The following is a 26230-nucleotide window of genomic DNA, read 5'->3' as shown; positions in this document are numbered from 1 at the left end:
AGATTTCAAAACCTTTAGCGCGATGCCTCTTGATGTCTTCGATAAAGACGTTCGACTTCGAAGGTGTCAGTGGCATCGATGGCGCCATTGGCGTCGATGGTGCAGGTGGCATCGAGAACATCAACTTATTTTTCGACTTGTGACTCGAGGGATACTTTGACGATTACTCGTTGTGTGGAGGCCTCGTCGGCTATCAATGCGGATCTGGCCTTTGTCCCGGGCTCAAGGGCATGCAGGATTTGGATAGTCTCCTTTCCTTACCGGCTTTAGAAGGCACGGTAGGAGCATGACTTGTCAAGGGTTTTTGTTTTTCTAATATTTGGAGCATTCCTAACCTGAATGTTTCCCATTTGGCAGGAGCGGAGGCCTTAGTGGGACAGGATATAGCTCTCAGGAGAGGACAAGGACGAAGTGGACGACTTATGGTGCCTCTTCGACGGGCGGTGGGAGCCACTCCTTGACCTGGACCTTTTCGCCTTCTTTCTTCGCAGAGAGTCACCTCTCACATTGTCAGAAGTTTTCGATGGGGTAGTCGGTGGGGATTTCTTAGGGTTTCTACCTACCGCCAATTTCCCCTTACTCTCGTTAAGAGCTTTTCCGGTCATCGATTGAGATTTCGAGCAGGCTCCACACCGAGACACCACAAGCAAAACACGGATCGGTTTGCAACATCTTGGAACCGCAGTCTTGACACTTTTTAAACCTGGTCTTCGGGGTAGACGTTGTCGAAGACTAAGACATTTTCATATATTTTGCGAAAGAAATTAAGTAGAGAGGTCATGTCTCTAAGATAAATATGTGAGACCAGTGTGAACCTCCATAGTTTAAGTGCAATATAATGGAAAAAGATGGACTATGGAATTTTAGAATAGCAACGCTAACCTACAAATGTAGTGGCCGTGAGCGTAACATGCGTACAAGAGCCGGACAGCTCTGAAGCCTAAAGTGGCAGTTTTTGTAGGATTTTCAGCTTGCACACGGAGCGTGTTGACAATATATGTAAACAAAGGCTATGCCCGAAATGGGATGTCCGTGGCTATTCCCCACTCCATATAATTGTGTAAGGTTGTTTGGATCTAGCGCAGTTAAATTAGAAGTCATTCATTTCCTAATATCAGCAATCAAGTTATGTGCATAAATGTAAAATTTCGGTTATCACATGAAACCCTGACCGGATATGTAATGTAAGACGTGAATCCTGTGCACAACAAAATGTAGACCCATCATATTATCCACCACTTTAACTGATGTTACATCAATATACGTGCACTAGAACGTTGTAGAACCAGTTCCAAGAAGTGCAATTTCGATGGTGATCAACCTAAAGCATGGTACATGATAGCTCTAGGTGTGATCCTGTATGATCTTCTCCATTAGCTATTCTTAATAACAAAGATTTTTTGGGGATTACACAAATGTGATCAGTACATAAAGCAGTGATTCGTGGTACATACATGATTCAGTGCATCAGAGAAGATAACCCAGTGGAGATCCAGCTCAAAGCAGGAAATAGTATAAATGACATGAATAATGTCCAATCCTATCAACGTAAAATTCTCCATATGTCAGAATGAATGAATTTCATATACTGCATAACATTTCAGGACCGTGCTGTTTAAGATATGTCAAAGTGAACAGGAGTGATAATTAAACACAGAATTTCATATAGAACATACAATTTCAGAGATTTACTAATCAACAAAGATCTGCAGGCCGTGTACAATGTTTGAGAGGAATGGAGTTAGTGAGAATTTCTCATTGAGTCCAGTAGGATTCATAGAACAAATCTATGAATCCAGAACATCCCTCTTTTAGAAAAAAGTGTCCATGTGTTTCCACCTCTAGGAGGCGTCCATTTCAAGCACTACAAAGCTCAGCTGGGCTATGCCTTTTTCACTGAAGTGCCTTGCGACAGGTGATTTCAAATTGCTCATTCTGATATTGGATGTATGTTCTGTGATCCTGGCTTTGATTTTCCAGATAGTCTTCTACATAGAAATCGACACATAGGCATATCAATCCATATATCAGAAATGTTTAATCTCATGTCGCGAAATTGCGTAATTTGAATTTTTGACTGGTGTAGGGAATGTCTCACATGGTTACCTTTTTGTATGTTGTTGCAATGTCCACAATGTAGACAGAGGAACGTACCATACTTGGGTTTGTTGAGTACCATTTGTTTGGTCTGGGCGTTCCTTTCTGCCTTGACAGGATTGTCTCAGATTTCTCCCTCGTGTGGAAGCCATCATGGGGGGTTTTGGAAAAGGTTTAGTGAATTGGGGATCCAATCTTGTGCTGTTCCAATTTGTCTTGATTATCCAATTAATCTGTCCACTTTGTTGTGAAAATTCATCAGGTGAACAAAAAGGTGGTTCCCTTGGGTGTGTTTGAGGTGATAAATTATTTCTGGTTTTAATGTTAGTTTTCCTCATCGCCTCATCTAATATTGTGGCCAGATACCCTAGTGTTCTGAATCTGTTGGCGACATCTTCTTTGGCTTCTTAATAAGGGAGTTCCGAGATGATCCTGCAAATTCTCATGTATGTAAGTTCTTGAGATGGGGTGGATGATAGCTTGCATAATGCAAAGTATTGCAAACATCAGTCGGTTTGCGGTAGACGGAGGACCAATGCATTGAGAAAATGGACACTGGAAGTGCCAATTTCAAGTGTGAATTTAATTCTCGAGTGACGATCATTTAAATGGGTCAAGAACGTCTGTACTTCATCCTTGGGACCCTTCCATATGCCAAAGATGTTAATATATTATCCATTCGTATAGTTTGAGTTTCCAAGTCAGGTTTTCTAGAATGTGTTCAGTCTCAAAAGCGTACATAAACAAATTGGCATATGGAGGGGCCATAGAGGTCCCCATTAAATGCCTGAGACCTGTAATCCTTTTAGAATCGGAAGAAGTTATCATATAGAATAATCTTGGCCAATTCAGTCGTGAAGACTTTATTGTACTGGAAATGTTCTCCTCGTAATAGGGTCCATTCCAGGTCATCAAGACCTTCAATATGGGGAATGGAGGTTTACAAACTTTGTACATCCAATGTGAATATGTTCAATCTGGATCGAATTCAGTCAATCGGTATAATGTCAATAATAAACGTGTGCCATCTCTTACTTTTTTGCAGAGGTTTGTCCACATACCTGGCAAGGGCATAAAACATACTTTTGGTCGCAACCACTATTGGTCTTGAAATGTTTTAATAGTAGTCGTGGGGGTCATGATCTAGAACTAGGTATGTGTCTGTCAGTACGTGTCTCTGTCATTCAGAAGTGTCAGACAGCTCGGTTTGTAGAAATCACTGTGCACAATTACAATTGCTCCTCCTTTGTTAGCAGGTTATTGCAATGTCTGGTCTTCTGTTTGTTTTAATAGTCTACTAAAACAATAGTGCTTACTGAGATTTTGTTCTTTACAAGATAGAAGCTGAAGGCGGAGGAATGTCCGACTTATGAATCAAATTAATATTTTGCTGCTGATGAAGGGATTGCATGTCCCAAAACGGGTTGAGCTCTTTTAATTTGTACTGTATTAGCACTTTCATTATTACTTTTGTTGCTTGCACACCCTACTGGGGAATGTGATTACTACAATATTTTGAAATTAATAGCACAGGGGCAACGCACTGGTCTTGGAAACGAGACCATGCAGAGCAACAGAGGTTTGAATCCCGGATCCGCACTAGAAACCAAACTCTGGTACACTATTAGGCGCGTTATAAAATCCAATTAAACAAATTAACGACTTGAAGGTGATTATCAATAATTGACCTCTTGAATAAGGACAGGAAATGTTAATCTTTCGATTTGGCTGACCAGTTAGTACATGATGTTGTGCAGGGGACGCGAGCGTCTGCTAATCTAGGACACTTTCTTTCTCGTGATTGTACATTGCGACTTCTGGTGCCACAGTCACATTCTCTTTGATTCAATGTGTTTAAGGTGTACTAGATTTGTCCCGATTCTTCTATAGTAGTATTGTCAAATGTCACAAATGCATGTTTGTAAGGCACACATTGCCTAATAGCTGTTGCTGTCAAGCTAACCAGGCTCTCCTAGGCTACGAGCATGAGCCAATAAGCTCCCAGCTCCCCTCAATTTCCACCCTGAACGTGTATTATTTTTATTCTCTGGAAGATAAATTGGGGGCAACGAGCTCCCCTTGGAAGGAAGATGACGTGCAGCAACAGGTTCGATTCCCGGGTCTGCGCTGGGAAACCTCTGGGTATTAAGCAGGTTATAAATAATCAATTATAATTATAGAGCTGCAAGACAAACTGCTATGAAGTGAGTAATCTTAACTCCTCCACACTCGTTATTCCTTTGCAAATTGACTACCATTTGGAATGGAAATAAATTGGTCCCAGAGTGAGGACCTGTCAAATTAAGTATCACTTGGGTAAGCCATCTCAAGGCAGACAATAGCCTGGCCATATACATTGGTAGGTGTGGCTTTAAGAAGTAGAGAACACTTGCACAACACTTGCACCCTCTTTTGTACAGAGCACAGCTACTTTAGAAAACTCAGTCCTAGGATTTCTAGCCCCAGATTTTAATATCATAAGATGGTGCAGTCAGTATAGTTTTAAGAGAATATTCCAGACCTTAGAACCTTTTATTCCTGGCAATGTAGAGACAAGACTCAAAAGGCAATTAATCCTCCAAAACGTGCAGGTTTATTGTAAAAGGCGCTTCAAGGAGTGAGATTATAGTACTTTAGCTATTCGAGTTCACCTCGACCCGCCTATGCTGGTCGTGGTAGGGAACATTTCCCAAAAAGGTGCCCAACCACCCTTAAACCGTAGGATTTTTTGTTTATTTTTTTTTAGCATGTTCAATTGGTCTGAAAGGCTTTCAGCAATGGGCTCCACAATGTGCAACAGTTTGGGGTCACTTTCAATTGATTTGAGATCATTCATAAAATACCAATGGTGTTTCTCCGAAAGATCACACTACCCTAGAAAGTCAAAACAGGGGTTTCATGGATACCAAGATGGCTGCTGAGATTATAGATAGTGTGAAGAAGGGCTCCTCCCTGCCGCCCCTGTAAAAGAAGATGCAATAGACCTGCAATCTAAGTGACAACTATCAAACTGTCTTCATCAGGAAAAAAGTATTTATAAAGTGGGTGTCAGCGGCACAATATCAACAACTGACTGCGATCTTCTTGAGGCGTTGGCAAGGCGTGGCACTTTGCAGTGCGGCCAGTGACTACGGGGCTTACGACGGGATAGGCACCCAAAACAATTACTTTGCATTATAATCACCGAGGAGGAATATCCGGGATGGTAGCCCATAGGCAGACTTGAGGATTTGTTTTGTGGACAAAAAGGGAAAATGAGGGCCCCAGAACCTGCAACGAGACAGGAGCCTGAAAGAAAAGCACCATCCATGTTGCAGTGGAATACTCGGACTGTAAGCCGAGAGGCAGATTAGTCGATCCGCTCCATTTAGTTAAAGAAAACGTGAGTGCCCCAGAACACAGAAGGCAGGAATTGCGCCGAGGCGGATTGCCGAGTACTCCATTGCGCATTGTTTGAAGTAGCGCTGAGGTGGATCTGCATTTAAAAAAGGCTCCCATAAGCATTCCTCAGATACTGTGAAAGGTGGCCATTTCAGGGCAACTAAATAAACCCCGACTATACAGCCTTAATTGGTGACCTTGGATTAGGTCTGCGGTGTAAAATGTGGGGGCAGTCAGAGGAACTGTTTTATCCAAAGAAGTTGGGGCATGATTCGTTAAGATCCCACCTTTGTTACAAGAAGGGGCGGAGGAGATAACTGCCAGGTTAGTGACTGCAGATTTATTCCATCATTCAGAAGATCGGAATGGACTAAATCATTGAGACAAAACACAGAACGATCCCAAGGAGGCGTTGAAAGAGTATGACATCCATGGTCAATGGAGAGGGTAAAATGTAGAATGTAAATGCATGTTCTCTAAATTTGAGAATTGTAGTGATGTTTGTGGAGGATAAACATATTGAAGGGGGCAGGAAGATTGAGTGCATGAGGTGACAGAGGGAAGCAGGGGGAGAAATCGGGTGGGGGACTCAGGGAAACAGTTGGGGGAAGGGGTGGTGAAAGAGCAGATGGTCAACTACCAAAGTAACAAGCGGAGTATGTATATCCAGATGGGAGGTAAGAAAGAAATTTTAGTCCTAACAATGAACATTAGGAGTTTAAATTCCCCAGTCAAAAGACGTAAAGTTGGTTAGTTTCTGAGCAGAGAAGCCCGATGTAGTGACGTTTCAGGAAACACGTGTCAAGGAAAGAAGCGAACAAATTGTATAATATGTGGGTAACCAACTAATTTCAATCAAACGATAAAGGGAAAGAAAGGAGGGGTCTCAAAAGCCTTGAAAAATGGAGTCAGTCAGAATATATTAGCCAAAAAAATGGATAAGAGGGGGAGAGGGCAGGGGGAATATATCGATTCATTAAAATACAAATGGGGAGAACGCATACGCTCTAAACTCAGGGCAAGACGCGTTCTTACCAGGGGTTCTGGGAAAGCTAGAATGGTTCGCAGAAGGACAAAAAGTAAGGAATATTTTGAATTAAATGGGACTCGGGGCACACCGGAAAGATGGGTATGGGATAGGTTTTAAGCGGCCATGAGGGGAGAACTTATTGTGAAAAAAGCCCAAAGGGAAAGGATATTAGCAGCAGCCCAAATGGAGCTGGAAACGCAATAAAAAATAGTTATGAAGGAGATGGAATCGAACAAGGTGGCACAAATCCGGAAAAAAATATAGGTACCTCAGAGGACAATTAGACTTGTTACAGACGAAACGTGCATAAAAGGCCCGGTTGTATTTAAGACAGACCTACTATATCAAAGCCAATAAGGCTGACCGCCTGCTGGCACAACAAAATTCAATGTTCCAAACAGAAATGCCAAAACTCCTTGGCTAATTCTGCTAGAGGCCTCGATTTGGTGCCACCTAGATGATTGAAGTACCTTACCGTGGAAATGTTGTCCATTTTCAGCAAGATACAGCAACTCGCTCTGCCTCTGGCAAAGGAGCGTACTGCAAAAGAGCCCACGAGAAGCTCTTGGCAGTTGATATGTAGATTCAGCTCCTGAGGAGACCAGGTTCCTCCCGAAGCTACGGAGCCACATCTCGCTCCCTAACCGGAGCGACCGGCATCTGATTCGATGATATCTGGGGCGGATCCGAAGATGGCTCTGCCGTTCCAGGCTTCCATGTAAGTGAGCCACCAGTTGAGCTCTGTCCTCATTTGACGCGACAGTGTCAGGCGTTGGAAGTAAGAAAGGCTGTTTTGTAAGTGCTGACCCTTCAATCTTTGTAATTCCCGGTAGCGAAGGGGGCCGGGAAATATTGCCTGAATGGAGGAGGATAGCAAACCTATCACTCTTGCTAGCTCCCGAAAAGAGAAAAGACTCCTCTGTAGAAGTCTGCGTATCTCCCGTTTGGTGGAGTGGATCTTGGCTGATGGAAGGCAGAGTTGAGAATTCTGAGTATCCACCACGAATCCCAGAAATTCCAGGATGGCTGAAGAATTGACTTTTGTCAGTTAATGAGAAAGCCGAGGCTGTGTAGTAGGTCTATGGCTAGTCTGGTCTGCCACTGAACTAGCTCTTGTGATTGAGCCATAAAGATGATGTCGTCCAAATAAATTATAAGTTGGACACCTTGTTCTCTTAGATGAGCTACTACAGGCCTTAGAAGTTTGGTAAAAGCCCAAGGGGCTGAGGAGAGCCCGAAAGGTAGACTTGTGAACTCCCAGTCTCGATTTCTCCATGAGAATCTCAGATAACTTACGTGTGCCTGATGAATGGGCACTGCGAGGCAAGCATCTTTCAGGTCTAGTTGCATGAGCCCATTGTTCGGTCGCAGGAGGTGCCTGAGCATGTGTATACCTTCCATCTTGAAATGGCTATAAATGATGAATTCGTTGAGAGCTTTTAAGTTTATTACTGGGCGCACCTTTTGTTTTCTGCGTACCAGAAATATGGGGCTGAAGAAGCCTCCTTGACTTAAGCAGGGACGAACTGCTTGTTTCTGACAGACTGTATTTCATTGTGTAACGCTATTTGACCTATTTGGGACATTACCATAGGGGGTAGGGCGACAGATTTGAATGGGCTGCGTGAAAACCTCTAGGTGCAGACCGCTAGCTGTGTCCCTGACCCAGGCATCTCCCAATAAGGTATCCCAAGCTCTTGCAAACCTAGCTAGCCTCCCTCCTATAGGCGTTTGTGGTGCTGGAGCCATTGTAAGTACACTGACCTGAGGATTGTTGTTGGGCTGGATGTCTATTGGCTCTTCTCCAGGCACGCCCTCTTCCACGTCCTCTTGAACGGAAGAATGTGTTGGTGCACTCTTGCCAGGCGTTACGCTGGTCCCTGGAGTGCTGAGATCTTTTGTCGAAGAAAAAACGACCGGAGGAGCGACCTCTACCTCGTACGGCCCTGGAGAAAATTTTGGAAGCAAAGACTTGTTGGAGGCCTGAGCTTTGTCCAATGCTGTGAAGGTACCGACACATTTTGACATTTCCTTCATGAAAGGATCCCCGAAAAGCAGGCCCTGAGCAGTAGGACGGGACTCTGTATCCGCTAATTCGCTCAGCTTGGCGTCCATCTATAAAAGAATGCCTTTATGACGCTCTGTTGATATGTCACAACTAGCATTTCATAGCAGGCAGATGGACGGCTGAAACCAGCCTGAGAGAATCACTGGTCAATGGGGTCAGATGTGCCGATGGCTGCTTCCGCTAGGTCCAAAATCTTGGCCAGTGGACCCGTAACATCCAGAACCTTGTTCTGACAGGACTTCCAGGCACAGTCTATGCCTTTCCTAGGGTCCTTCACATTTTTGCCCAAAAATGTAATCATTTTAGAGTCCAACTCCGGTGTTAAGAGCTACTTTGTCTGCAATATCTGGACAGGGGCATTCGGCTCGGAGTCTGGCTCGGACCTCCTTATCGAGGGGTTTGCGCAGTCTGGAATAAATAGATTTAGCTGTTCTGGAAGACTGTTCCTAGTTAGTGAATCTGGGATGTCCGGCGCGAACATCCCCTTTGAAGGAGATTTATTCCCAGCTGTCTTTTTGGGGATGGGGGCTGCCACAATCACAGAGCTTGAGGGCTTCGAACCCTCTATTTGAAATTCCTCATCAGAGGAGGTGTGGACAGGATCGTCTTCCGTGCCCTGTCCATCTCCCTCTGGGCTTGAGGGTCTATTGCCCCAGTTTTCCTCCTCACGGTCAGAGGGTCCATCATGGGAAAGGGTTACCTTCCTATTCATAAAGGCTTTCTTTAGCCTGGAGAAGGCGTCCGATACGGCGGCAGTGGCAGGTTCTGGCTGGCTTGGGGAGGGAGTGCGGGGGGAGGGTCGGAGAGCTTCTGCTCTTGCGAGCCAGGTTACATTCCCCTTCAGTAAGGTGCTTCCTCTTTTGGGTCTTTTTCCTCCCATATGGAGAGGCTTCTCGTAGGTGCTCCTCCATAGTATCTAGGCGGTGTTTAATAGGAAGGAGCATGTCAGTTACTGCCTTTTTTATGCTGGTCTCAACCGAAGATCCCAGGACTTTTTGCAGGCTATTTGCCATTGCCACCTCATCAATATAGCAGATATCTTCCTCACACTCAGACCAAGCATGATATATGATATGATTGAGGGGAGTACTGTGCTGCCATGGTTAATTTGAAGCACCTTTATTCACTTTTTGTTTGGGCTTCGAGAACACCTTCTCTCTAGCCCAGTAGTAATGACAGTTCAGCTGTAATTTATCTTCAGGTAAGAGGTAATCTCAGTTCTTAGTAATATTATCCTTTGAAGATTAGATGTCGTCCTTACTTTTTTTAATGCAAATAATCTGTTAATTTAGATGATCAGAAGCACTGCAGTCAGGATTCCGGCGCTCACAAAGACCGGTACAATTCTAACGAACTGTTACTCACGCTCCGTAAATAGATCAGGAAGATGGATAGATGACCTTGGAGACAATATGTTCACAGGAATCGATATTCAGCCTCCAATTTCAGCTCCCCTGAGTACAAGACTCAGGCTTCCTCAAGAGAGGGGCTCTTCTTTACAACGTACCTCTCTGCTGTTTCTATTGGAACAGGCAGAGATGTCAGTTGAATAATAGAGCGGGGAGAACACACACACACCGCCAATACCAAAGCTGCAAAGGAATACAAAGATATTAGACAGTGCTGAGAAAACAAGTAAGCAATCAAGCACAGTATGGGACAGGAAATACCTAGGCAGGGATTGGAGTGGAACTTTCCCCGGAATGGACCTACAAGTAAAGAAGTAAACCCAAATGAGTGAATTAATCTAATGGAGTCTTCCTATAGAGAGTTTTAGCCCAAACTACAGACCTGAATTATGCGACTCTCAAGGGTTTAACGATTTCCAGGATTGGAGAAAACGACAGGAAAAATAATAAACAGGGAAGTTAGTACAGGGAAGTAAACCCGGGCGGCACGAGGGTCCTGCTAGAGCCGGGTTGGTGCAGGATCAGGAGAGCGTCAATATGCACCAAGTTCGTTGAGTGTTGTAGTTGAATGAATGGCCCAAATCCAGTAGAGAGGAATACCAACAGAGCAGTAGGTAAATAAGGTACAACAGTCAAAGATGGCGCTGGCAGAAATAGAAAATAAAACACAGCTGGTTACCTGAAATACACGCTTCCCAAACGAGGGTTGGAGCAACAAGTGTTCCGAGTAACTGCTGACGAATGGCTTGCAAAGACAGCAGGAGCAGGGAAGGACAATCCAAGTAACGTTCCGTGTCAAAAACCAGAAGATCACGACAATGATAAGGGCGTAGAGAAGGCAGTCCAGGGGCAGTCCGGGTCGATACCGTAGCGCTCCAAGAAGTACCAATGGAATAGGAGACGTAACAATCCAAAAGTTTGGGCGAGGGTCGGAACCAGGAGATCAAGTTGGGATATCGTGACAAGATTTCACGAAGGAAAACGGACATAACCGCAAATAGTAAGAAACACTAATTAGCAGCAGCAAGCCCGCTGGAAGACCGTAGTTTTAAACCCGTAAGGGGGGGCGCGTGCCTTGTTGTACGTCCTTCACGTACGAGCTGCCACGGGTTCTGCAGTAGCTTGTACAGACGCCATGGCAACCTGTATCTGCTCCACAAAGGAGCCTGTGAATGGGACGTACACCTTTTCTCTGCCGAAATGTAACACGGACATGCACACTCGAGCGCCGGAATCCTGAGGAAAGTACCAGGGAGAGCAGGAGCTCCCCTGGCAGCCCGTGCTGCGGGAAGGCCTCGCCGGCTTCCCCAAGGCCTGAGGAATTTCAGCAAAGGGCAGAGGGAAGCTAGTGCGAGCGCCCGGAGTGGTCTGCTTTTGCGGACTTCGAATCAGCTGATAAGCTGAAGCAGCGCAAACAAAGTTTTGCGTATCCCGCTGCCTCCGGGGAACGAAGAAAGCAAGGTACGAAGCTATGGGCGTAGCTGAATGATATAAATCATTCAGAAACACGTTCCAATTTCATGTTCAGTACCGTTTATGAAGAGACCTACATTCCTATTGGAGGGCTAAGGTCACATGTTGGTGACCTCTAACTGAATTTAAGGGAAGTCCCCTGGGAAATGGAGTTCTTTCTTCCCCAGGGACTAATGGACATGTCCTAACATGTTTCAATGTGTTAATTATATATTTTTTTTGGTGTACCTTCCTCCCCCTCCCACCCCCCCCCAATTCACCTTGTGCTCAGGTACCAACAAAATAACTTACTGCTGAGCTTTCTTTTCATGTTGGAATAAAGAACGAGAAGCATAATGTGAGCCTCCGTTCTTGACATAGAATCAGGTCTTCCACATCCACATTGACCTTTATGTAGGAGCAGTGCCAAACGTCCAATGCTGACTGTATAAGGTCTTGTACCACCTTACGTGCCACAGGCAGCACCACCATAAAGTAATACTTTTTTTCTGGAAGGAATAACTGCTCCAATTCAAACGGCTCCTTCCCGAGTCTCCAATTTGCCACCAAGAGCATCAGCCGCAGGTGCAAAGCTCTGGTAGACTGTTGCCTGCAATCAGAAGCTACTTTAAAAGACAACACTCTGGTGTAGCCTTTCAGTACAGGGAAACAGAAGAGGGGTTAGAGGTCCAAGACCAGACAGGTTTCCCAAAAAGGTAATTGCCTATAACCAACATCCAACCTTGTACTACCAAAGTTGTGTGGGGCTTTTGCCACAGCTTCTTAGCCTCAGTTAACATTTGGATTAGCTCATGACCTAGAGATGGCAGCACTGCAGACAAGGCCCCTGGCTCCACTTGTGGGGCTTCAGGTAACAAAATGTTCAGAAATTGGATGCGCTCAAATATCTCTTCATGAAACACATTGAAGGAGGAGGGGAACTATTCTCCATGGGTTTACTTCTATACCAAATCTATATCTGCCTTATGAATAGCATCTGGGTCCAGGGGAGGTGGAGGCGGCGGTCCCCCCAGTGCTAGAGGCGAGGGTGGCAATAGTAGCACTTGTGCAGGAACCAGGTGCTGAATTACCAGCACCTTAGTTACCCGAGGAGGCGCAGAGTTGAAGTTCTCTGGAAGAGGTACAAGGCCCAAAGGTGGTATCTGCAGGTGTCAATGAGCAGCCTTGCCAACTGTCCCCACTGCCTGCGATTGGGGTGGCATCTCCTTAATTAACTGATATATTGTAGACATATCATATCACTTCATTTAAGGACGCTGCATTGCTGCCTGAATGAAATTTGCCAAAATAGGGATGAGGCAGCAGAGGCAGGGCCCAAAAAGCCACAGAAACAGGCACCCATGCAGGACCACATGCATAGAGCTAGGGTTTGTAATACACTATGGGAGACTGCAACAGGTCCAACATGGGCAGTAGTGACAGTAAGGGCCAACCAAGGACCAAAGAGAGGGAGGGGCTGGAGAGAAAGTGTTCCTGCTTGACAACTGTAGTGTATGCACATCTCCCCCACAGAACTCCACCAGATTGCCCTGGGGTTTAAAAGAACACCAGCGACACAGGGGGAATGAGAGCGGTTCTTTCTTGCCCTTTTGAAGCGGTATGCCATTTTATCAGCCGGAGGAGCAGAAGAAATAATCAAACACCCGCCATAGAATTCTTATCCACCATCTTGTGCTGCTGAGAGTTTAATGAGGAAACTACACTGCCCTTGCTCATGTGGATAGTGTACGGTAGAAATGGGCGATAAAATGAAACACAGCTCCTGGCCCAGACGGTCTGCACGCGCCATTTTACAAGAAATACAACCACATCCTGGCCCCCACCTAGCTTCACTTTTCAACTTCCTCGAAACTGGCTCCATCACCCCCTCCATGGAGGAATTGGCCACAGTTTTGATTCCAAAACCAGGAGCAAACCTAGAACTCTGCGAGTCATTCGCCCAATTGCTCTACTGAATGTAGACTCCAAAATCTTCTCGAAGTTACTGGCACGCAGGCTCGCCGGGCTCCTCCGAGACCTCATTCACCCGGACCAAACGGGCTTCATTCCTGGGCACAACACCACGGACAACATCAGGCACACCTTAATCATTGATACAGCCAATAGAACTGGAGAAGAACCAGTGGTGGCCTCGCTCGATGCACAGAAGGCGTTTGACATGCTGTACTGGGGCTATATGAGGGAGACTGTCAATACGGAATTGTCCCGAAATTCGTGAAATGGACAATGGCTAACTATCGGCACCCCACCACAACCCTGAGGATCAATGGCGCCAGATACCCAAGAATCGAAATCACTAGAGGCACACGCCAAGGCTGCCCCTTGTCACCTCTGGTCTTCACCCTGTCAATGGAGCCGTGCGAATCCAGAATCTGGCAGAACCCGGCAATCCTGGGCCTCAAATTCAAGGACGATGCCTACAAAGCGGCCCTATACGCCGACCATGTACTGCTAACACTTACGCAGCTAAGCACATCCCTCACTGCGCTAAGGGAGGAGCTATGCAGCTTCAAGTCAGCATCAGGGTTCTCAATCAACCTCACGAAGTCCACAGCACTGGGCATCAACATTCCAAGAGCAACGCTGGACTCTATAGCGGCCTGCCTCCCAATCCCATGGGTCAGATCCCACTTAAATTACCTAGGCGTCCCCCTACAAAAGCTAGCAGAACGCACCTACAAACTAAACCTCCCGCCCCTGCTGAAGGACCTACAGTCGGATATGGCCCACTGGCAAGATCAGGAAATATCCTGTCTAGGAAGAATCGCAGCACTTAAGATGAACTTGGTCTCTAGACTGCTCTACCACTGCCAAGCCCTCCCGGTAGCAATACCCAAAAAGAAACTGCAAGCAAATATGCTAACATTTGTTTCGGGGAGGGGCAAGAAGCCTCGAGTAACCAGGAAAGTCTTACTTAGGAGCCCCGGGTCCAGAGGTCTGGGTGTCCCCAAGGTCAAAAAGGTACTGCCTAGCCGCCCAGCTCTCGGCGGCATTCATGTGGCAACCTGGCATCAACAAGCCCCGCTGGCTAAAGCTGGAGGAGGACTGGAGCCAATACCCACTGGATTCCCTCCCACACATCACATGGCCCAAAATCCCCCTAACACCGGCCCCTCTCGACCACATGGAACACGATAAGCAGCTGGAAAGAGGCGACAAGGAGGAGGAACTGCAGGAGCACGGGGGGTCCACTCTCTCCGATCTGGGAGAACCCGGACTTCACCCCAGGCCAAGGGCAGAACGTTTTCTCTAAGTGGAAGGCGGGCGGCCTGCAGCGCGTAGCGGACTTCTACGAAGGAGACGCTCTACTCACCTTCGACGATTGCAAGCGAAAATTCTAGGTACCGGAAACCGAGAGGTTCCACTACACCCAGCTCCGTCATTGGTTGTCACATGACTCAATGAGAATACATGGGCACAGAGAACTGTCAGCACTGGATCTTACGCTAACAACAACCCCACCCAGGGGAAAGATTTCCACCCTGTACAGGCTGCTGGACAGGGCAGACCCCGACTCGAAGGAGCCCTACATGACACGGTGGGAGAGATACCTAGGCCGAGATCTAGACAGAACCAGCTGGGAGCGCATCTGGAGAAGAAATCACAAGACCTCTAAATGTGTAACAAACAAAGAGGGAGCCATTAAGGTCTGTTACAGGTGGTACATGACACCAGAAAGCCTTCACGGGCGCACATGGCGGCCTAACCCTATCACAACCACAGCACCCATACCCTGTAACTTCGATCTGAGGCTGACGCGACCCTTTCCCTGGACCACCCCGGAACTCACCCCCCATTCTTTTCTCCCCTTTCGTTTTGTCTTTTTGTTCCTCAGTTGAGGTACGTTTTCTTTTTTACTATGTTTCACTCAAAAGCATGTCAAAGAATAATGAAGCCTCTGTTTATACATGCCAATAAAATGTTACATTGAAAAAAAAGAAATGGGCGCTAAATCGAGTTTGAGATAGATCGATATATTTTCAAAATCCATATAAGAGGAGACAATATTGTTAACATCGAAACATACATACACATTACTACATATACAATTATTTACACTGATATTTACACATCTGTGTGTATTCTCAAACAGGAAGAGGAACCCTGTATTTGCACTTTATTTTGATCCAGGTCTTACATAAAAAAGGTGTTGGCGGCATCTAGCATGTAGTTGGCAGCTTACAACTAAACATTACCCACATACAATATCGACATACCATTTATTATCCATCAGCAAAAAAAATAAAAAAAAAAAAAATAGATGACTTTAGGTCCATATCACCCAGCCCATGCGTACTCTCTGGTGTGCCACGTTCAGTTTATTTCACCATAGCCCCTTTGCAGGAACTCTAGCTCCTGCCCGTTGTAAGCCACTATAAATAACGGTCCTCTGGCCTAGTCCCCACCCCCTCCCCAATACCACTCTGCAGCCGGAACAAGCCACTTTAAGGGATCTGCCAGCCTGGACCTTAAGCACTGGACTTGCCACTCGATAGGGATCCTCCAGCAGGCTTCCTGCTTTAGACCCAGGGTAGGCAGCCCAGAGACACCCCTGGTATGAGGGCTACAGGCGGTCCCTCCCAGCCTAAAAAAAAAAAAACACCTGTGAAAGTGTCTGCAAGCCAGGGAAGGTGGTCACTTACATTCTGCCGGTGAATATTGTCCAGGATTTTCAGAAGGTGTTGAGGAGGACTGGAAAAAAGGCATGTGATCAGGGAACTAAAAAACAGTGCATCATAAGAATTGCATGATCCTAAAGGTGGTTGGCGGCAAAACACACAAAAAAAAGAAAAGAAAACATTTGTTTAAACCAGTTTTATGTGGAATAAGTAGTTGCACCATAACCACTGCAAAGTCGGCCAAAAAGGAAAAAAAATAAATAAAGGCCAATTTATAAGGAAGAAAAAAAAGCAAGAAAATAAATAAATAATAAAAGCACAAAAGCCACAGCACGCTGAAGGCTTCAGTCCGTCTACAGGGGAGAAAGGGACTGGTGGGGGCGAGGGTGACATTCCTGAAAGGGTATGGCTGCACTGCACATTAACTGCATTCTGCAGGAAAACCGTTCAGGGCCCATTCACCACATGGATGGTTAAGTATGCGACTTTGCATTAGAAGCTGTATGGCGGCTATGCAAAGCATTTCCACTTTTGAACCAAGGCCAGCACAAAAAACGAATTATTGTAATAAGAGAAATAAAAAAGGTGGCTTGCAGCCTTAGTCTTCGGAGGACAGTGAAATAATATTTTCACATTATAGGGCTTGGAGAAAAGAAATATGCAATCACAGACAAGGAGATATCTGGGAGATATGGACCCCATTCTACACTAAAAGAAAAATGGGCAGAATAAAACTTGTATTATGGCTGTTTCACTTAGTCAACAGGTAGCAATTACTAGCTGAAAACACAGCTTGGACAATGGCAGCAGCTGCCTCTGCCTCATTATACCGTATACCTGGCTCAATGACATCAGCCAACCCCTCTATTTGGGAAAGTATTTTCTCCCTCAGCGCTGCCCTGAGGTAATTATATTTGCACATTTCCTCAATACAATTACTAGTGTAAAAATAATTATATATATTTAAAAAGCTGCCGTCTTAAGATTTTAAATGTACCCTAAGCTAGCTAAATCTTTTGGGGGATAACCTGCGAGTCCAAACTGGCTGTCAAAAACAGAATTACACTCAGTCAAACAAGAAGCTGTAATCATGTGTGCTTTTAGAACTTGGACATCTTTGGGTTCAGTATTATAAGTAAAGTGTCATCCGCTCCAGTTGAACCTCATCTAGGATTCTTGACGAGCCTGTGGTATTTAAGGTGGCCTGCAGGAACAGGTTCCAGGCAGCCAACTTGAACAATGAAAGAACACCCACATTTAGTTGCTGGCTTTGTAGTTATAAACTTGAAGGGAGAGAAATTATGAGATCTAAGAGGCACAGGGTTTGTTTTTTACAAATGAAAAATTAGAGGGTTTTCCGCAGCTTTCTAAGCATCTGCAAAGTAGAGGAATCAAACAGATGCACTTGGACACCAAGAGCCAAGGCGGGGGTGAAAGAAAGAGCAGGAATTTTGTTGGGAAGTAAGCTTTTAGATAAAAGTGCCAAAAGGGTGGGATAATCCATGGTGTTGAATGAAGCAGAAGGTCTAACAATCCGGCAGCTACCAAGTGGTCATCAGGTATCATAGCAAGCTTTCAGAATTAAAACTAATTAGCAGCTTTTTGGGATAAAACCAAGCAACCATATTGATCAACAAGGTCACTGAAGTCAAAGAACGACTGCAGTTTGCATGGAATAAGTTCAAGTAGCACAGCCAGAAAAATGTGATAGACAGAAGACTATTTTTGCAACCACTATGTTGGAAGAGTACCATCTATAAATGGGAGAAGAACAGCTTGTTTAAGGTGCTTAGTGGATGAATCCAGAACTGCCAAGACTAATTGATATGTGAAGAGCAAGGTTACAAATGACAGAGCTGGTTCAGGAAAATATCTTCGCCGAAGCCATGGGATTGGGTGTATGGAAGCATGGTACTTGTGTGTTCGGGTGAAAAGGGCCAAGAAATGCTCTGGAATCGTTAATGGTTCTTAAAACCTGGGACATTCTGTGTAGCAAATACATTGAAGAGCAGGGTGATGAAAACAGTGCAGTGGGTTAGCTTGAAGGGATTCGCTTTGTATTTTACTCAAGGGCAGGTGAGATGCAAACTCATTTGCACGGAGATACTTTGTAATTGGTTTGAGAGGCTTGGGAGTGGGGGGCAGGGGCAACCTTCAAGACGGCAATTGAAATCATGAAGGTTTAAATGGTGAACCCAGCGGAGAGGGTCTAGTGTGAAGGTGAACGTGCGTCTAGCACTTTCAAGGAGCTACATCAAGATTGACTGATCATAAAGCGATACTGGCTAGACAACATTAAGGAGAACGGGATCTGCTCTTAGGATAGTAGGGAAGAGTGCCAAGACGTGGACATACATTTAGTTCTGTCCTGCAGCCATGTTCATGACCAATTGGGCGATGGATAAAAATATGTGGCCTTCTAAAGGTGGCAATAGCCTAACGTGCCCCAATGTCAAAGATATTATTGAAGTTGAGGTTTACAGTGTAGTCAGGAGGAACCAACAGATTCCTCTCCATTACCTGCTAATGCATATCACACTGCTTTAACTGCTTTACCAGCAGGCACTACTTATGAGTAAGCAAGTAGTGCTGAAACAATGCAACATAACCCCAAAGAGGGACATCTGGTTAATGGCGGAACGGAAGTAGGTTTTGATAAAGCAACTTGGTGATAATATTTCCGCAAACTTAGGTTTAAAAGTGAATTTTAGCAAGTGGGCAGTCACATGCTCACTGCACACATGGCATTCCAAACTCAGCCAGGGAAGAGTGGGGCGAAGTGCACCAGAGTAAAGCATCATCCTTTTAAATTGGCCTCATTTATCTATGTGGGATGGAAATGGATGGATAAGCATGCAACCCCTTAAAAAACATTGGTTTTAGACCGTTTGGCTTTGGATTGCTGCACGATTATGCTGCATTACAACTAGCAGCATGTTAGGCTGGGCCTGGCAGTACCAGAATGAACTATTTCCATTAGCTTGTGAAACTGTGTTGTATAGGGAACTTCCAGGTGGACAGACATGTGACAGAATTTGCTGTGACCGATTCGTTTTGCTTTAAAAACACTGTTCTACTCCACCGTCAGGGACATAACAAATGGACAGCTGCCTGAGACTATGGAGAAGGACTAGAGTATCACGGTGGGCACAAAGAGGAAATGGGGAGGCGTAGTGAAGGCGAGGTTTGCTTTGTCATATCAGGAGAGTTAACTCCCAGAGCAATGGCTTTACATTTAAACTGCCTGGTACGCCAGCTGGACTGAACGTATCAGTGCATCCGCAATGGTGCAGCCTGTAGCCTAAAGTGGATTGGGAGAAGTGGTGAGCAGCTCTTAGGTTGCATTACTCGTGTGTTCTGGGCAATGGGGCAGTCTAATGGAGCGGTGAGGTAGACTTACCATATCAGTGAAGAAAAAGCATGGGGGTGGGGGGTGGTGTTTTTGGTCCTGCACCCGAGACTGCCAAGAAACCAACTCTCCCTTCCTGCGCCAGTCCTTGATCTAGGCAAGTGATTTCTGACATAGTAGCAATCACCACACTACAGGCTACGATTGACAAATTGGAGCGTCAGTTACAGCTATAGAGGCTGGTTTAAAAAAGGTATATGGTTGGCCACACAAAAGATTGCTGGAAAGGAGGCACACATGTAGACCACCTTGGACAGAGAGCTTTACGTCCTTAAAGATTTTTATGAATGTGAGAGCCCTGGGTGTCACAGCTGGGGTGTGTCCGGACTACTTAAGAAATCTCCTCCAAACCCTGCTAGACCATGAATGTAGGAGTCAGGAAAAAGGTTGATTTGTCACTTAAGAAACCGCATATGCTTCCGTCGGAGGTCGGTCTCAGCCAAAGTCAGTCAGTGGAACTGTTAGGATGGTCCTTGGAGACCAAGCAATATCTAAAGTGGAACTATATGGCAATCGACTAATTCTTTCCAGACATGAATGCTGCCATGCTGTCTAGAAAGGGCTGTAAGAATTGCACAGTACGACGATTTGAATGACTCAATGAGATTTCCTGCCAACCATAGGACGGTGTAGCAGAACGACTGATTCATCTTTGAAAACCTTTAAGCAGTTAAGACCTTGTTGCACAGCTTCCTGGCATAATACAAGTGCAGTGGGTGGTGATCGCATTGGTTTTCTGAGGATTCTTCATAATCAAAGTTCATGGTGAGGTCCATTCAGTGAGATGGAGGTTTCTTTGTTGCCCAATTGTAATTTCAGGGCAAGGTTATAGAAAGAGCTCCTAGTGTTGGTTTGTTCCGATAGTGGTTACCACTGCTTTATTTTCTCATCCACTCCTTCACAAGCCGCCTCAATTCAGCATCTTCCCACATGGCCGCCTTCACTCACACCTTTCCGATCACGTTGGGGTCCCCTCTCCACCCTTCCCTTTCTGCTTATTAAACGCAGACAAATATCCAAAAAGGTACCATTTGTATTGCAAAGTCCACAAGGCGGCTTAATCTCATAGTATATGACAGCTATGTTCTCCCATTTCTGTTTTCCTGGTATACTGAAAAGAAGGGGAAAAAAGGTGTTCACACTAATAACCAAAATATTGCAGAAAAGTAGCCACTAAAGTGGTGGGACATCCATCTCCTACCCCTTCAGGTTGCCTCTCTCTCAAACTTCATTATTTCCAAAGCAATTGTTAGGCAAGATTGTATGCAGTACCATTTGGGTGCACTACAACAACCCTGACCTCCTGGCAACAGGAACCCAACCTTTGGTACAAGTCTGTACTACACAGGTTGGTAGTGTGGTCGAGTAGCCAGGCCTCTCTCAAGATCGGTCAATGTGAGCTGTAGGGGAGTTACAGAGTCTCACAGTGACAAGTATTCACATAATCTCTTAAACGGTTTCTTGATTAAACAATTATTAATTTATTTAATAGTCCGTTGGAATAAGCCACCTTCAGAAGGGAAGGACACAATTGAATAGGTCAAAGGGGGGAGGGGTTTCACCTTCGCACTCTCCTTCACCCCCTGCTGTCAAAACAATTGAATACAGACACTCAATTTATTGTACCTCATTGAGGAATCTTTCAAATTTTATATCAGGTACAATAAAAATGCATGGTTGATAAATAAGATTTTTCACCAAGACGACGTAATCACAAAAACATACAGTATTGATGTCAAATGCTTATGCATCAAATCAAGAGGTGAATCTCTTGCTGCCATGATCTAGTATGCAGCATTATGGTAGAAGCAACTGAACATATTATAAACAATAAACATCAAGACAAAAAAACAATGTTCTTTCTGAAACAGTGACGCTGCATTGTGGGTAAAAAGGTGTCTACACAGCGGGGCGTTTCTGCCATCTGTGCGGGCTAGATGAGCCACGCATCTACCACGGCATTCATCAGGACGAAGTCTGTATGTGAGGGAAATCGTGGAGTTCTGTGTCCATGCATTTTTATTGTACCAGATATAAAATTCAAACGATTCCTCAATGAGGTACAAATAATTGAGTGTCTGTATTCAATTGTTTTGACAGCAGGGGGTGAAGGAGAGTGCGAAAGTGAAACATTTCCGCCCACCCCCTTTGACCTATTAATTTGTATCCTTGTCTTTAAGTAGCCTTCCTGGGCAGAATAGGTTCCTTACCAGGAGCCCGAATTCATAAACCTTCTTCAGAAGGGAGCAATATAAAGCAACACACAAAATTCACTTCAAAATACACTCAGCTTTCTAAATCAGGAAATACCAATTTGGGATGACTCACAGGCACTACCTACACCCTCAGTTGACTTCAATAGTTAGGGTGCTGTGGACATTAATATATCACTGTTGCATTTAGAATATGATTGAGAGGAGTGACAAAAAATAGGTTTCAGAAAAACAAGTATTCAAACAATTACTCTCAACTAGGTAAGTGCTTTCAATCACCCCCCAATGCAAAGTCAGTTAACCCTTCCCTGGAAGGAAGGCAAAACACATAAGCAGAGGAGAGTCATTCAGGGAGCCAGGCCAGCCAATTTTAAGTTAGCAAAAGAAGCACTTCTTGCAGTCAAGTAAATGTCTTGCACAATGTTTTAGAAATCATTGTAGAAAAAGTTGAATCAAATGTAGGGTCACAAGCTGTTAAGCCTGTGAGTAGTAGAAGATGCAAGCAACTACACCACAGCAACCAAGACAAGTCTCAGATGAGATCAAGCAAGGTGGCACAACAAGGAGGCAAGTTCTTAGACTGTACAGTACCTTTAGGTTGAAGAAAAGTGCAGCAGATGGCTTCTGCTCCTATGCAGCTCTGCAGATCCTAGTGTGAGGCCCAGGACCAAGAGGGAGGATTTCTGGGGACTCCAGTACTGCAATTGGATGGGCAGCAACCGCAACCGGCAATCTTCAAACAAGTGGCACTTCGGTGTTTCAGGTCCCCACGTCTACCGCAAATAGCAACACTGTGGTTCCTGGCTGTCGAGATGGGTTCTCCTTGTGTCTGGGGTCCAGCACTCTGTTGAGGTGGCTCAGGCTCGGTCAGTCCTGCTTCCTGGGAGTCCGGAGGAACTTCCTGGAGCTCTTGGCCAGCTTAAAAGCAACTCACACAATCTGGTGTTCCTCTCCCTGGCTATATGTTCCAGCAGCAACTGTAGTGGAATTTCAACCAGCTTTGAGATGATGTCCAGGTGGCTTACTTTGGAGTTAATTGGTCCCACCAACTCAAGGGGAGAAGTCGTCCTTGCAGGGCTTCTCTAGTCGTAACGGATTCGGAGCTTCAGCACAGCAGCAGGGCTTCACCGGGCAAACCAACAATCCAGGAGTTGCAGCAGGAGTCTCTTCCAAGTTCTTCTTCGGATTCCTTCGTCCAGTGGTCGACTCTGCCTTCCAGACCAAAAAGCCTCACCTTTTATGCACGTTACTCCCATTCATTCCAGCCTAGCTGTCAAGTAACACAGCAGGGTGGCGGTCCTTGCCGGACAGCCAGCCGACCAATCACCTAAGAGTGCATTCCTGTCACCTAGGAGACCAAGCACAGGGAGTTTTCGGGCACCTCCCCCGCTTTCTGCCCCCACCAGACACTCGACCCAGAGCGGGCTTCACTCGTGAATCCCACCAAAGACAAAAAACGAACAAAGGGACAAAACCTGGGTTGGCACGCAGAGTAAAGCTCAAGAAGGACCGTTCCAAAAATAAATGGCGAAAAAAGAAGAACAGGGTCATTTTGTCAAAAGTGACACCCATGGGTGCTTTACCGTGGCTGCGAACGCACCCCGAAGTAAAAACACAATGATAGTAAAAAGTAAGCCACTGCCACCAGCTATTCATTGAGAAAATGGTAACATAAAATTGTTACAGGAGGAGGTAGACAAAGGAGATACGAAGTAACACTCCAGCTCCCTATTGCAAGATAGTGTGTGCAGGGTCCAGAAAGTTACACATGAAAGTAAAGTCAATTTCACTTCACGGCTCTTGGAAACTGTAGTTTATCCAACAAAAGGCATTTAAACCTTTGGGAAATCAAAGACTTCCCTGTGCCACTGCACTGAAGGTGCTGTGTGACAATGTAAAAGATGATGCCTATGGAGTTTGTCAGACTCCACCACCAAATGAAACAGTATTAAAAAATCACATTAAATAACAGGAGTGGGAAAAAAGGGTCTCGCTCTCTTTAGGTTACAAATTCAAGTCCTCAAAACCCAGCAAAGTTGCTGGGGGTCTCTAAAAGTAGAGGAATTAGCACATTTCTGAGAATGTTCCCTAACAGCAATGCTTTAGCTGCTAGATGTAGCATGTGACAATAGTGGAAACGCAATGGGTAGGAAGAGCTGGATGAAGTGTGAGAAGTTGTGTCTCTCTGTTGGGCCGAGTAGCTGTAGCAGTGAGATGGCCAGATGTGGCCCTTCCGGGCAGTCATCAGCTGCTTGGACCAGAGGTCGAGATGAGGGGGAGGAAAGGAGAAAGTGGTTACCCCAAAATATGTGCATAATTCAGTCTTGATTATAATTTGTTAAGCACATCATGCATCAATGATCTCAAGCAATAAGCGCGTAACCACAAAGAAACATTTCAGTTTATTATATAATGAAAATGATTTCTCAAATTAGTGGAATGCAAATACACAGGTGGGACCAATTTATATATTCAATCCAGTTGAAATGTTTGGGGTAACCCTTAAATAACAGTGTAACCCTGCATCAATCACAATATTTGTGATATTGATTGGGGTGCCTTTTGATGGATTGAAGTGAAATCATGTGTCAAGCGAGATTGGTTTACCCCCTAAATTTCCAAGGAGAGTGCAAAGAAGTTCTGTGGAAATAATGGACTAATATGGAATGAGCTAAACTTCTGACATGTGCGCAGGATCCGCCTCTGCCAGGGTGCTCTGGTCTCATTGAGTGGGTGTCTACTTAGGTCCTTGCATAGGGTGCCCAGAGGAGGCATATCGGTCATTAAAGACAAGCCAAGATTAAACAAACACCAACAACATGTATGCATGCATGCATCTCCTTTCGGTGAAATCAATGAGAAGAACCCATATACCCAAAGGGCCAAAGGGAGAATAACAATAATGAAATGACATAAGCACTGAAAAAAGTCAAACAGAAGCCCACTCACATGGCACATGCAAAAGCAGTTAAAGAGCAAGTAAGGGAAAAGCAAAAGGACTTTTAAAGGGCTTGAGAAGCTGGACTACAGAAAAAGCCAAGGAAAGAATAGCAGGAGAAAACGGATCGCTCTGAGCATGCCCAGTTGATAACTAGATGCAATCTTACCTGGACGGCGTCTAAGCAAGGCCTCACCATCTGAAATAACATAGTACAGATTAGTAAAGTAGATTACCTTTCTCTCATTAGGTTTTTCACTCACTAGGGTAAACAGTGTTGCCACTAGAAACACAAAGGAAACAGTAGGGAATTAAGATGATCAGAAAAGCATGACAAAGTCTTTGAGGATTCACTTCTGCCGTTATGTTCCATCAGAGTGAGTAGTCACCTGCCTTGGCCAAATGCAGTGATGGATCAGTGTAGGAAGTGGCTGTGCAAAGGTTGGGAGGTGGCTCAGATCAGCACCAGTTCCAATTTGGTAATTAGTTGTGGAGGAGCAACCTTGACAGGGGAACTAAACAAGTGGAAGCAAGTAAATCTGAAAAAAGAAACTAAGTCAACAGCATAGTGAGGGTTTGTTTTAGGTTTTGTGGGTTTAAAATATTAAAAGGCACTTCCATTAGGATTCAACTCGTGGAGGGCAGGATGGCTCTTCAAAAAAACAGAAGAAACGTCAACAGTCGTCACTGCATTTCATCGCTCCTTGCTTTCTCCCTTCAAGACGTCTATGGATAACTAGTAGTTAATTTACTACAATTGGGGCTCATCAGCGCCAAGAGACCCAATCAGGTACATGGGGTCTATACGGATAGTACGTGCAGTAAATTGCTGGGGTGCAACAAATTCAGTGATTCATTAGATATGAACTAAGTACCCAAATAATAGTTTACCCGGTACAGTGAAGTGTTTGATCAGGTACCAAAATAGATGCGATCTACAGTATCTAAAATCCAGGCTTGTAAGCCAAAGTCACATACAGCTGTGCATGGTGCAAACATCTGGAATTGGGCACGAAGATGGCACTGCCAGCATGTAATGTGCCAAATAAGTGTAATACTTTTAGGACGCCCTTCAAAAACCTGAAGCACTTTTCTGAAAAAGGACACTAAAATTAGAGGAACAATTAGGAATCGTGTCAAAGTCTCACGTAAGCAAGTGTAAAGTACATTCCTTTAAAGGAATGGTTCGGCCATGTGTTTTTAACCATAAGTCGATCGATCGTACAAACATTTCCTATGCACCTTACCCGAGTTTGTCTCTTGAACACAAGTGAAATCAGACAGCAGGGCGCGGCCAACTTGTCATAATCTTATGACTTGCCGCATCGCCCTGGGTGAACTGACTTTGCGGCACTAAATCATATCCCCCACCCCTGAGCCTGACATCACTAGACGTATACCGCCCATTTCACAACGCCAAAGCACGTCCCGTGTCAACATTCTCTGCGCTTCAGCTAATGTGTCGCCATGGAAACAGCAGGAAGCCTCTTTCCTCGATAAGTATAAACAGACCGTTCACAACACACAACAGCAGATTTTCTTTTCCATTCCTCTCACTGTATTTCTTTTAGTATTCTGTGACTCGTTTCTATG

At 45.0% G+C, this 26230-nt stretch overlaps 1 protein-coding gene across 5 annotated transcripts in view; it reads right to left on the bottom strand.

Annotated features, from left to right (window-relative positions):
- Positions 1 to 26230, bottom strand: part of NUP35 (nucleoporin 35) — a 538931-nt gene that overhangs the window by 237888 nt on the left and 274813 nt on the right. For all 5 annotated transcript variants that reach the window (XM_069608305.1, XM_069608306.1, XM_069608304.1 and 2 more), the window contains exon 3: positions 24807 to 24836. In XM_069608305.1, coding sequence (XP_069464406.1) covers positions 24807 to 24836 — 30 coding nt within the window. The remainder of the gene's footprint in view (positions 1 to 24806; positions 24837 to 26230) is intronic.

Source organism: Ambystoma mexicanum, chromosome 4q (genome assembly GCF_040938575.1).
Source record: "Ambystoma mexicanum isolate Mex_15411 chromosome 4q, UKY_AmexF1_1, whole genome shotgun sequence".
Classification (NCBI taxonomy): Eukaryota; Metazoa; Chordata; class Amphibia; order Caudata; family Ambystomatidae; genus Ambystoma; species Ambystoma mexicanum.
This window is presented reverse-complemented; position numbering and strand designations above follow the sequence as displayed.